The 14,276-nt window shown below is 42.4% G+C and overlaps 1 protein-coding gene across 3 annotated transcripts in view; it reads right to left on the reverse strand.

Annotated features, from left to right (window-relative positions):
• LOC126162040 (thyroid receptor-interacting protein 11-like) overlaps positions 1-14,276 on the reverse strand; it is a 442,937-nt gene that overhangs the window by 318,718 nt on the left and 109,943 nt on the right. For all 3 annotated transcript variants that reach the window (XM_049918272.1, XM_049918270.1, XM_049918271.1), the window contains exon 3: positions 2,816-2,878. In XM_049918272.1, the coding sequence (XP_049774229.1) occupies positions 2,816-2,878 (63 nt within the window). The remainder of the gene's footprint in view (positions 1-2,815; positions 2,879-14,276) is intronic.

Genomic DNA, 14,276 nt, shown 5'->3' on the forward strand with positions numbered 1-14,276 from the left:
AATGCACGCTACAGGGCGTCTAGCTCGGAGCTGTCCTTAAACTAACCGATCTGTAACAGTTCGTTGTGACGCTGGTGCCAATTGCTGCTACAGATGCAGTACCATGCGCCAGAGCCATATGGTCAACACGATGGTCTTCCGACTCGGTATTGTCACATGGCCATCTGTAGCCTGGTCGTCTTGCGATTGTACATTACTGTGACCACCACTGCCAGCAATCGTCTGCAGTGACTATATTCCTGCCAAGTCTTTCTGCAATATCACAGAAGGAACACCCAGCTCCTCGTAGCCCTATCACACGCTCTCGTTCAAACTCAGTGAAATGTTGTTAATGGCGCCTGTGTTACGTTAAGTGTGTTCCTGACTAACATCAATACACAATTTCCGTCTTAAAGATAACTAACGCTCACGACCGTTACAGCGTGTATTTGAAGCAAACCTGATTTGCATCCTCATAGTGGCGCTACTAACGCCAATCTTATGCGTCTGGCGCGAAATCTGAATAGACGTTACGGTAGCTTGACGCCATTTCCAGTCTGACGGACCAAGACGTAGAAACACGCCTTCCAACTTCCGTTCATGTCGAACAAGTCCTCCCTTGGTGCTGCGATTTATTTGTCGTGAGTATGTTTCCAGCCTGCTAGGTTTGTAAGTATGTCGAGAGCTCATAGTTCTGTGCACTGCAACTAATTCCGCCGTTTAGATACGGAACAGTGGGAAGAGAGCGTTGTTCATACACATTTTATCGCTGAACGCACAGCCAACTTTCTCATCGTTCTTGAAGCTGTCGGTACAAATCGGACTAAAAGTTGTGTTGTCGTGGAAGGCAGGATAGAACCTAAAGCGACGTGTGTTAGGCCTGTATGATCCCTAATGCGGTACTGGAGATCGACTGTACTACAAACCGAGGAATACACCACGAGAGGAGCCATGTCTGCGGGGTGGGCGGCTACGTTATTGTGCAGCTTTGGGCATATTCTGGCAAAAACTATGCGTTTATCCTAGAACTAAAATATACGACACTGCGGGAAAACAAAACCAGTTGACGAGATCTGCTGAGGAGAAACCAGCTGGACAGCAGACAGGTGGTCTGTGTAGAAGCCCTTTGACTGATTATGAATAATGTTTCGCAGATCAAAAGACCACTTAGTGAAACAGGCCTTTCTACAAGACCCAGCGCTCTCGTGCGTGCGACTGCACAAGGAAGTAGAGAACAGACAATGCACTCTCGATTGTGGTACGTGCAACTTGCTATAACACTGGCAAGACACTGCTGCAGATCTGTTTACAAACAGACACTAAAGTCCATACACTCCGGCCGCGGTGGCCGTGCCGTTCTGGCGCTGCAGTCCGGAACCGCGGGACTGCTACGGTCACAGGTTCGAATCCTGCCTCGGGCATGTGTGTGTGTGATGTCATTAGGTTAGTTAGGTTTAAGTAGTTCTAAGTTCTAGGGGACTGACGACCTAAGATGTTGAGTCCCATAGTGCTCAGAGCCATTTGAATCATTTTTTTTTTTTTTTTAAGTCCATACAGCTGTGCATCGTTATTTGGGATATGTTTATTTTGTAACTATTGAAACCGTATTTGATTTTTTTGTAATTTCAAATTATCGTTTCTAACACGAAATAAATAGAAGATAACAAGATAGTGTGGGTTATACGAAGCGAATGAACTCAGCTACTACATCTTACAGCGCAGTTCTACACTTCCGTTTGCAACCCATTTCAGACCTGTGAATAAACAACAAAAGGACACATTTTGTAAGATGGTCTCAGCAAACGTAGAAGAAAAGGTAACAACTAAACTCGACGTAGTGTCTGTTAAGCTCTACTCCGGTACGAACATTCCTCATTCAGACTGCAGGCTTCTGTGGCGAATTCCACCGATGAAATCTGCTCGGTTTATCAGCCGTGTGATAATCTGAGGATGACGGATAGGAAACATGTCGAAACGTGTTTTCTATATGAAGCTTTTAATCGTCATTCATTTCTTACGCACCTGACTCTTCCAATGGAGGGTTAATCAATAACTGGCAATTGACCGACAAGGATTTGTCAATTTTTCTTGTATATCAGGTCGGATGTCATTCCCAATGCCAGAAACGTCAGTAATCGTATGGGAGGAAGGTCGTGTGAAAACTTTGTTCTAACTGTAAATGTACTTTAATTGATGGTTAGTGCTCGACTTACACACCAGCTTTACCGAGAAGACTTTTTGTGGTTTATACGCTGCGATTAACATTACTGAAATTATTAATCAAGTCGATTTCTCTGCTGTATCATCTAGAGGCGCTATTCCAGTAACACTGCATGATGATAGCCTCCATGGAGGTTGGAAGTTACGTAGAGACACGAGTGACACCGTGAAACTTTAAGTGGTTCGGGAGCCATGCACGAACAGCAAAACTGGTAGGCCACTGCTCTCGAAACGCATGGATCCAGTTAGAGTAATATTGCTGCCTACAAAGCTAGTTTGACAGTGATGTTTGGATGTGTGTTACTTCCTTGTCTTGGAAGCCAGCACACTTAGCGCCACCAAAGCGAGTAAGTAATATATACCTCTTAAGTACAGCATGTGGTACTTTCTTAGATCTATAATTATAATAATAGGTCACTGATGAACACCATATATCGTAAAGCTTTACTTGTACTGTTCTTGCCGCGCAGCTATCAAACCACGAGATGTTACATCTTTTGCTTAAAAGTAGTAGTTGCAGTATCACAGTCAGCGTGTCATTGTCGTTTTGTTTGCAGCATCGCTTCGTTGGTCTTACACAAACCCTAGTGACTGCTGTGAACTGGACTTAACTTACCTCCGCAGCGCCGTCGCGCGGTTCTCTCTGCAATTGGGAGATCTGTTTACGCAGCGCCGATATCTGAAATAAACAATGAAAATGTGTTACTCCTCTTAACAACGTAGGTGATCGGCGACCTAGCGTCACCTTGATGTTGCGGCTCGATTTGTCTTGACGATAGGAATGCTGCACGTATTCCCATATTAGGCTCCTTCACAGATACACCAATAATATCGAGAATGCCCCGGCAAAGCATAATAGCGTCATTATCTGTCAATTACTGACTTATCAGAACGTGTGTGATAATAGTAGATTTTTCATAGATGACTCTATTAACCAACAATAATGTTGTAAAATATTGCTAAATCTTGATAACATTATGCCTGGTATAAAGACCGGCAAACAAATTTGCACTTCACCAAATGTAAAAATGCAGTAGGCCTTTGACTGTACAATCAATCATCTAAAACTAGAATCAGTCGAGTTACATGACTAACTGACAATTAAAATGTGAGTATATATTCAGGGGAATCATCACACATTCTGTTGTGCGTAACGCAAATATCAGGCTTCGTTTTATTGCTAGGTTACATGGAAAACGTAGGTTGTCTACCAAAGAGAAAGTCTACCGAACACTATTACGATATGCACTGGGTTACTGCTGAAACATGTGAGATCCACGCCACACATTCGACTAACAGGAAGTATCGATCGCACACCCTTTAAGACAACGAAAACGGTCACTCACCTGTCTGTCTCGCGAAAGATGGAAACAGAATTGTTGAAGCCGCTCAAAGGGCACTCACGTGATGAAAGACGTCTAGTATTTTGGGAAAAACGAGTATTGTAAGAAGTGCCTTTGAGAGCGGAAGCAAAGAAAGCTCTCCAGTCCATGATATATCGCACTCCCGCATATCACCAAGATACAGTTACACTGGTAACAGTTGGGACATAACGCTTATACCCAATCACTCTATCTACAATCCATTCATGACCGGCATGGAAAGAAATAATGTTCGGTCGGTAAATGTGTCTCGTGGCACGTAAGGTAATGTTCACTAAATGGACAAAGCTGTGATAGTGGAATAACACTTAGTGCATATAGAACGGGCACATGAAATTAGAATACACTCGCAATCAATTGTAGCCGTTTGTAATGAAATTGGAGCGGTAACACAGACGCTGTAGTTAATAATATACTCAGGATGACTGTAGTTCGGTTTCCAACTTCACGGTTAACGCCATTCAGGTTCGCAGCATGGACACCCGAAACTCTTCTCAAACATGAGTCTTTTGTCTTACATTATCACTCCAAATGGTTCGGTAAAACACGGTACGACGCCGACATCGGAAATATACACCGAACATCAATGTTCAAAACCAGTTTACGAGCAAATCATTTTTTCTCACTCTGTTGGTGAATACCCGGTCCCATTTCATTTCTACTCTAGCGTCGGAGAGATTAGTGATAAAGTCTTCGAAGCATGCAGAAAAATCATGTTCCACTCTAATGGAGTCTTCAGTAAGTACCTGATTTTCCACTGGATCCACTGCACGATACCACAAGTGTATTGCTGACTGCCGGAACAAGTACATAGTTCCAGCGCAACTGCATTAGTCTCCTTTATCGCTCCGCTATGAACGACACGTTCGGTGGGTCACTTTCAAACACAATGCCAGAACAAGGGGGCACGTAACGCAATGATTACTTATGGACGTTTTAACGTACTTCACAATGTAGCAAACATCTATCAAAAACTACGTGCTACAAAACATTTTCTCCATTCAATAACCCAAAAACTCCAACCTTAATCACAATTTCGGCGCTGTAAGGTGCACCATAGTTACGCAGTTCCAATGTTTACCTGGCTCTGCTAAAAGAGATTGGAAAAAAAGGTAAAATTATATACGAACATTGTAACACTATATTAAATATTGCCGTTTTTTAGTTATAACTGAGCCAGACATACTGATAGCTTCCGTGATTCAAATAAATCACTTTAGACGGAAGTCAGTATCGTTTCAATAACGTTTCAATGGCAGAATCTAGTCTCTATCACTTTTCAACTGAACTACACTGAAGCGCCGAAGAAACCGGTATAGAGATGCGTATTCAAGTTCAGAGATATGTAAACAGGAAGAATATGGCGCTGCGGTCGGCAACGCTTATATAAAACGACATGTGTCTGGCACAGTTGTTACATCAGTTACTGCTGCTACAATGGCAGGTTATCAACATTTAAATGAGTTTGAACTTGGTGTCACAGTCGGAGCACGAGCGATGGGACACACCACCTCCGACGTAGCGATGAAGTGGGGATTTCCCCGTACTAGCATTTCACGAGTGTACTGTGCTTATCAAGAATCTGGGAAAACATCAAATCTCCGACATCGCTGCGGTCGGAAAAAGATCCTGCAAGAACGGGGCCAACGACGATTGAAGAGTTTCGTTCAGCGTGACGGAAGTGCAACTCTTCCGCAAAATGATGCACATTTCAATGATGGGCCACCAGCAAGTGTCAACGTGCGAACAATTCAACGAAACATAATCGATATGGACTTTCGGAGCCGAAGGCCCACTCGTGTACCCTTGATGACTGCACGACACAAGGCTTTACGCCTCGCCTGAGCCCATCAACACCGACATTTGATTGTTGATGACTGGAAACATGTTTCCTGATCTAACGAGTCTCGTTTCAAATTGCATCGAGCGGATGGACGCGTGCGGTATGGAGACAACCCCATGAATCCATGGACCCTGTATGTCAGCAAGGGACTGTTCAAGCTGGTGGAAGCTCCGTGATGGTGTGGGGCGTGTGCAGCTGAAGTGATATGGACCCCAGATACGCATAGATACGACTCTCACAGGTCACGTATGTAAGCATCCTGTCTGATCACCATCATCCATTCATGTCCATTGTGCATTCCGACGGACTTAGGCAATTCCAGCAGGACACTGCGACACACCATACGTCCAAAGTTGTTAGTGTGTGGCTCCAGGAGTACTTTTCTAAGTTTAAACACTTCCGCTGGCCACCAAATTCCCAAAATATGAACATTATTGAGAATATCTGGGAAGCCTTGCAACGTGCTATTCAGAAGAGATCTCCATCCCCTCGTACTCTTAGGGATTTAGACAGCCCGCAGGATTTACGGCGTCGATCCCCTCCAACACTATTTCAGACAGCAGTTGAATCCATGCCACGTCGTGTTGCGCCACTTCTCCGCGCTCGTGGGGGCTCTACACGATATCAGGCAGGTGTACCAGTTTCTTTGGTCTTCAGTGTAGCATAATGCCTTTAATCTGTCGTTATGAACTGGATATTTAGCTACTCCCTTGCCAGCTTTGGAGCCTGATGCCAAAGCATCATTATTTCTTTTTCCGACATCGTGGTTGGATATGTATCACTGTCATGGTGAACCGGTGACGAACGAACCGTGTGTTCCGATCTTCCACAAGTTGTCCGCTACCTGAAGACCGCCAGCACAGTGTTCAGTCCTTATCGTAATGAGTACATACTGCTCACTGGCTGTGGCTACGAATAAAGTTTTATGCCAGCTCTAAATGGTTTATGAAGACTATCTGCAAAGAGCAAGAGACGATGCGCTGAGAGTCTACTAGCCGAAACGCGGGTCTGTTTTTGAAATGGACTTCCGCAAACGCCTAATGCATCACGATATTACAAATATGAAACGCTTATGCAATCACGTTTGGCGCAGAGTCTCCTGACCACCGAGATAAGTGAACTGAGAGCTGTCCTTAAAGACAGAATAATTACGATCACATATTAACATGAGTTGAATAAGCAGATTAAGCTGATGTTCTCTGTGCCACTCGGTGCCCGAAAATAAACTAAATTTTATAGAGTCTTTCTTCATGCAAAATGCAGATTAAATTATTATGTCTTAATAATAGAATTTTTCACATAAAGAGGGAAATAAATCACGAAGAAATAGTGCACAAGAATGAAGCTGCTGCACTTCGTCGTGAACCATTTATTCCTGTAGGAATGTCGCCGGTTAAGCCTCTTACATTCCCATCTGAACTACACAACTGAAAGGTACTCATCAAAAGCATTAACGTTGGCTTAGAGATCGCCCGAACATTGTTCCACGCAATTCGCCAAATGCTACTTTGAACAGCAGTAGAAGTACACAACTGACAGATGGAATGAATGGGTGTTAACGCATAAGATATCTCAGGGATACACTTTCCTATCTCCTTTGTGGCTGTGACTGATACAGCTAGCTAAAAATTAGCTTCTTATTACATAATGCCCACTTAAGGTTAAAAGATAATGTTTTCTACCATAAACACCTGTGTACAAGAAGTGCTGATACAGTTCGAGTACAAGATGACCGTAAAGAATATCTGATGGCGTAGTGATTTGCGGTACAAGAGTACTACAAATATTTCAATGAGCTTCAGGCTTTCACAGACTAAAATGAAGAATTTAATTTCCATCTTTATTGAAAGATGCGTAACAAAACAAACAAAAAGAAACCCTCCGCTCCGTCTACAAGCGTCGCCGTAGGCCTGTAATTTACATGCGCTTATAGAAGCACTTTGGACAATTACACTCCAAGACCAGGTCTCACTACAGCGCCCCATAAAAAGAAAGCATTAATGTAACACAAGTTAATTCGACAGTTGAAATGATTTAAGTTCTGAAAATCATCAACCCTTGGTCTTCATATTTTATTGCCAAAAATTTCGTTTGGACAATCCGTAACGCAAAATGTTGTGCGGAAAGCTAACGTGACAAAGAAAGCAGCAAGTCAGCAACGCGTGAACAAAAGGAAGCTTAGTTAAAAAAATGTTCCAATGTGTGTGAAATATTATGGGACTTAACTGCTAAGGTCATCAGTCCCTAAGCTTACACACTGCTTAACCTAAATTATCCTAAGGACAAACACACACACCCATGCACGAGGGACCAGCCGCACAGCCCATGACTGCAGCGCCTTAGATCGCTCGGCTAATCCAGCGCGGCGAAGCCTAGTTACACTAATGTATACGAGAAAAGCCTTAAAACTACGAAACAGGCGCTGACACGGATCAGAAATGCTAGAGCCAGATATGATTTTAAAATGAATTAGCACTAGGAGCACAATTGGTCTGAGATATCAACATAAACATTAAGACTGCATAACGTTAGTGTGTGCGTAAGGTTGCTCGTGTTGTGAGAGAAAGTTTTCTAGTGTTCGTAAAAGTCCTTCTAAATTTACTAAACATTTGTTTGAGGAAAGAAAAACCCTCTGTTCGCAACAACGGAACCGACAAATGATAAAATTAGACAAAATATTTACAACTACACACACTAAAAAGGTGTAAAAAAGATTTCTGTAGACATTGAAACAATATGAACACTTATTAAGAGGTTAACCGAAAGGTTTCTGACGGGTATCTCGTCTGATTTAACGACAATGACAATACAATTATCTTCAGACTCTGCTTTAACTAGAAGAATTTCCTTTTTTTACAGTACTTGATCTTGGAACTCTGAGACAGTGAGAAACAAAATAATGAATGGCACATTTCGTCTACTGTTTTACAATTGCGTACTTCACTTGTTAACGCGCATTTCGAAATACGATTTCATCATTATGGCTTCAGTTTTTTACCGACGAAAGCTTCACTGCTATGTCAATGCGACTGGATCACATATTTATGAATGGTGTGCCGTTCCGTCGTGAATGATATCTTTAAGTTATTTCGCTTTCATACACTATAGACGCTGTCTTGGTATAAATTGAACATAAATTTCTTTACATTCTGTGTATATAAGACAGCCGTCTGCTATGTTTGAAGTGAAGCTGCGCTGCTGTATACGAATAAACAATACATCATTCAACGCATAACGCGTTTCCATAGATTTAACATCGCAATGACGGGCCTTAATAACGAACTGAAGCCATAAAGATGAATAAAAAGGATATTGTGAAAGAGCTGACGCAACATATTAATCAACTTTCCAGAAATATGTACTTTTGTAAGCGTTTCCTACAGTAATTTTTGTGTTTATTTACACCTCTTGATATCTTTTAGAATTGTCCAAGGACAAAAAGGTGGAAGCTAACTTTTTGTCTCAGAATTCAGATCTTTGCTAACATATCTCAAGCTGACTTATCTACGGCGTGGTTTGTACGATACCGATTTCACTCTCGTCAAACAGAGATACAGAGTAAATATCTGCAATCAATAGAAGTACGTAGTGTCCCAAATCTGTGCTGAAAATCTGTAACACCAGTCTTTCACTGTAGCAGAAAATACCCCGATGGAAATAAAACCATAATACCAAAAAATAATTAATGAAGAGTAACGAAATTCGGGAATACATTTGCCTAGGTAATATATTTAAGTGATTAACAGGACAAGACCGCAGATTAATTAAGCGCGAAATAAGCCACTGCACATGTGAAAAACTGGTACATTAATAAGCGGCGTAGCCGACAGAATCTTGAATGCAAGCATGCAAACGTGCATGAACTGCGTTGTAGCTGCCGGATATCAGTTTGTGGGTTGGACTTCCATGACTGCTGCACTTGCTCAGTCAACACAGGGACGGTTAATGCTGATTGTGGATCACGCTGGAGTTTCGCCCGATCATGTCCCATATGTCCTCGACTGAGAACAGACCTGGGGATCGAGCAGACCAAAGCAATATGTCGACACTCTGTACAGAATGCTGGGTTACAGCAGCGATATGTGGCCGAGCATTATACTGTTGGAAAGCACCCCTTGGAATACTGTTCTTGACTGGCAGTACAAAAGGTCGAATCACCAGATTAACGCAGAAAATTGCAGTCAGGATGCGTGGAATAACCACAAGAGTGCTCCTACTGTCATAAAAAATCTCCGCCCACATCATAACTCCACGTGTAGGCTCAGTGTGTCTAGCAAGCAGACAGATTGTTCGCAGGCCCTCAACTGACCGCCTCCTAACCAACACACAGCCATCATTGGCAGCGAGGCAGAACCAGCTTTCATCACTAAACACAACGGACCTCCCAGCCTGCCCTTCAACGAGCTCTCACTTGATACCACGTAAGTCGCAAATGGCGGCGGCATGGGGTCAGTGGAATACACGCTACAGGACGTCAGTCCATAGTTCGTTGTATCACTGTAGTGTCAACTGTCTCAAATTGCTGCTGCAAATGCAGTACCACGCGCCAGAGTCATACGCCAAACACGCTGGTCCTCCTCTCGCTAGTGCCACGTTGCCGTCCGGAGCCTGGTCCTCTTGCGACCGTGCATTCCCGTGACCACCGCTGCCACTATCGCGTACGATGGCTACATTTGTGCCAAATCTTTCTGCAGTATCGCAGATCGAACACACAAATTCTCGTAGCCCTACTACACGACATCGTTCAAACTCAGGGAGGGGTCGGTATTGGCGTGTTTGTCACCTTAAAGGCATTCTTTACTAGCATCAAGTCACCCTGTCCAATCTCAAAGGTAAGTAACGCTCACGACCGTTACAGCGTGTATCTCAAGCAAACCTGATTTGCATCTTATGCGACTGGCGCGAAATTTGAATAGATGTCATCTTTCAGATGTAGACACGCCTACCAACTTTCTTATTTTTAAGGAAGATATTAATATTTCATAAAGAAGAGCACTAGAAGTTTTTAGATAGATTACATAATGGTAAGACAGAGATTTAGGAACCAGGTTTTAAATTGTAAGACATTTCCAGGGGCAGATGTGGACTCTGACCACAATCTATTGGTTATGACCTGTAGATTAAAACTGAAGAAACTGCAAAAAGGTGGGCATTTAAGGAGATGGGACCTGGATAAACTGAAAGAACCAGAGGTTGTACAGAGTTTCAGGGAAAGCATAAGGGAACAATTGACAGGAATGGGGGAAAGAAATACAGTAGAAGAAGAATGGGTAGCTCTGAGGGATGAAGTAGTGAAGGCAGCAGAGGATCAAGTAGGTAAAAAGACGAGGGCTAGTAGAAATCCTTGGGTAACAGAAGAGATACTGAATTTAATTGATGAAAGGAGAAAATATAAAAATGCAGTAAATGAAGCAGGCAAAAAGGAATACAAACGTCTCAAAAATGAGATCGACAGGAAGTGCAAAATGGCTAAGCAGGGATGGCTAGAGGACAAATGTAAGGATGTAGAGGCTTATTTCACGAGGGGTAAGATAGATACTGCCTACAGGAAAATTAAAGAGACCTATGGAGAAAAGAGAACCACTTCTATGAATATTAAGAGCTCAGATGGAAACCCAGTTCTAAGCAAAGAAGGGAAAGCAGAAAGGTGGAAGGAGTATATAGAGGTTCTATACAGGGGCAATGTTCTAGAGGACAATATTATGGAAATGGAAGAGGAGGTAGATGAAGATGAAATGGGAGATATGATATTGCGGGAAGAGTTTGACAGAGCACTGAAAGACCTAAGTCGAAACAAGGCCCGGGGAGTAGACAACATTCCATTAGAACTACTGACGGCCTTGGGAGAGCCAGTCCTGACAAAACTCTACCATCTGGTGAGCAAGATGTATGACACAGGCGAAATTCCTTCAGACTTCGAGAAGAATACAATAATTCCAATCCCAAAGAAAGCAGTTGTTGACAGATGTGAAAATTACCGAACTATCAGTTTAATAAGCCACAGCTGCAAAATACTAATGTGAATTCTTTACAGACGAATGGAAAAACTGGTAGAAGCCGACCTCGGGGGAGATCAATTTGGATTCCGTAGAAATGTTGGAACACGTGAGGCAATACTGACCCTACGACTTATCTTAGGAGAAAGATTAAGGAAAGGCAAACCTACGTTTCTAGCATTTGTAGACTTAGATAAAGCTTTCGACAATGTTGACTGGGATACTCTCTTTCAAACTCTGACGGTGGTAGGGGTAAAATACAGGGAGCAAAAGGCTATTTACAATTTGTACAGAAACCAGATGGCAGTTATAAGAGTCGAGGGACACGAAAGGGAAGCAGTGGTTGGGAAGGGAGTGAGACAGGGTTGTAGCCTTTCCCCGATGTTATTCAATCTGTATATTGAGCAAGCAGTAAAGGAAACAAAAGGAAAATTCGGAGTAGGTATTAAAGTCCATGGAGAAGAAATAAAAACGTTGAGGTTCGCCGATGACATTGTAATTCTGTCAGAGACAGCAAAGGACTTGGAAGAGCAGTTGAACGGAATGGACAGTGTCTTGAAAGGAGGGTATAAGATGAACATCAACAAAAGCAAAACGAGGATAATGGAATGCAGTCGAATTAAGTCGGGTGATGCTGAGGGAATGAGATTAGGAAATGAGACACTTAAAGTAGTAAAGGAGTTTTGCTATTTGGGGAGCAAAATAACTGATGATGGTCGAAGTAGAGAGGATATAAAATGTAGACTGGCAATGGCAAGGAAAGCGTTTCTGAAGAAGAGAAATTTGTTAACATCGAGTATTGATTTAAATGTCAGGAAGTCGTTTCTGAAAGTATTTGTATGGAGTGTAGCTATGTATGGAAGTGAAACGTGGACGATAAACAGTTTATACAAGAAGAGAATAGAAGCTTTCGAAATGTGGTGCTACAAAAGAATGCTGAAGATTAGATGGGTAGATCACATAACTAATGATGAAGTATTGAATAGAATTGGGGAGAAGAGAAGTTTGTGGCACTACTTGATTAGAAGAAGGGATCGGTTGGTAGGACATGTTCTGAGGCATCAAGGGATCATCAATTTAGTACTGGAGGGCAGCGTGGAGGGTAAAAATCGTAGAGGGAGACTAAGAGATCAATACACTAAGCAGATTCAGAAGGATGTAGGCTGCAGCAGGTACTGGGAGATGAAGAAGCTTGCACAGGATAGAGTAGCATGGAGAGCTGCATCTAACCAGTCTCAGGACTGAAGACAACAACAACAAACAATAGAAGAGCAAATACAGGAAACTGGAAGTGACGATGAGACTAAAGTGCAATGAAGCTACAGCACCGCTGTACATTTCAAAATTTCAAGAGCAATATAACGTATCGGAGAAAAGTACGTAAAAATTCTTCAGTTCATAGTAATTGAAGATTACCTTGGTAATGATAATTCTGCAATGCTTTTAAGTCGGATAATTTTGGTGGATGCGACGAAAAATATTCTGGATAACTGCTCCACTGATAGTCAGTACAATTAAAGGAAGGCAAAATATGAATTCTTTTCACCCGAGAACCTTAAGAAAGAAGACAGTTACGAAATATGGCGACAATATAATGACTCAACAGCCCAGAAGCTGGTATGAAACAACATTTGTTCTTCACTCACGATTTACAGACAAACAAAATAAGTGGTGGCTTCAGAGATCCGTCGATGACGAGGCCATTCGACGAAGAGTGGAAATTCAGCTGGATAAGTATGCACTCTTTGGAAATGAACCATATCGGTGTACGTCTTGAGCGAGTTAGGGAAATCACGGCGATCCGAATCTGAATGACCGCACTGGGAGGTCAGTGCCTTTCACTGGGCGATTGGCGATTTATTAGATGGATGCAAGGAGTACAAAGAGTAAAAAGTCTCCTTGGCTAGCCATAGAACCAATTTACACGAAATTTTTTATGAAGTACTGCCTATTATAGAAATCTAGGACAGACGTGCTTGCAAGAGTAACGGAATCCCTGCGTTCATGAGGGGTACATATAGAGATGAGGTCAATAGGTGGATGATTTTGGGTACAATAAACGTGATGTCTCACGTGAACCAGTTTATAACTTTTGGGCTGAGTAATTTTTAGCATCGAGCAATCTGAAAAACCGAATCTCTTCTTCACTACTTAGTAAATGAAACTGATTTGTTTAATGCTATTGGCTTCCTTTGTTATCTGTATGTTACATTTTCTATCATTCATACTGGTTCTATGATACAAGAGTTATGCTATAGTGTTGAATGTTAACGGTATTGCTACTGCATTGCGTAAAAATTACACAATTTTACACTCACAAGTGTCATAGCGGTATGGGTTTTCCTTAAAGATGAAATAATATGCATTTCATAACACCCTCGTATTTTACAAAATCCACGCCTAGTGTCTTTCTGAATGTCTAATTCTATGTTATTTTGTATGTTAGGTCCTCTACATGTGTCTACAACTTCGCTTCTCATTCGCTAAAAATATTTTTTCACGTCCACCCTACAACAAGCAAGTTACAGATTTCATGGTTACATCCTGTATCATGTTCTCAACTAACGATCTCAATTATGTTAGAAAGAATGCGGTACACACGAAGGCTCAAATGGCTCTGAGCACTATGGGACTTAACATCTATGGTCATCAGTCCCCTAGAACTTAGAACTACTTAAACCTAACTAACCTAAGGACAGCACACAACACCCAGCCATCACGAGGCAGAGAAAATCCCTGACCCCGCCGGGAATCGAACCCGGGAACCCGGGCGTGGGAAGCGAGAACGCTACCGCACGACCACGAGATGCGGGCACACACGAAGGATCAAGAAACTCATCTGTATCAATATACACC

This window comes from Schistocerca cancellata, chromosome 2, assembly GCF_023864275.1.
Source record: "Schistocerca cancellata isolate TAMUIC-IGC-003103 chromosome 2, iqSchCanc2.1, whole genome shotgun sequence".
Taxonomy (NCBI): Eukaryota; Metazoa; Arthropoda; class Insecta; order Orthoptera; family Acrididae; genus Schistocerca; species Schistocerca cancellata.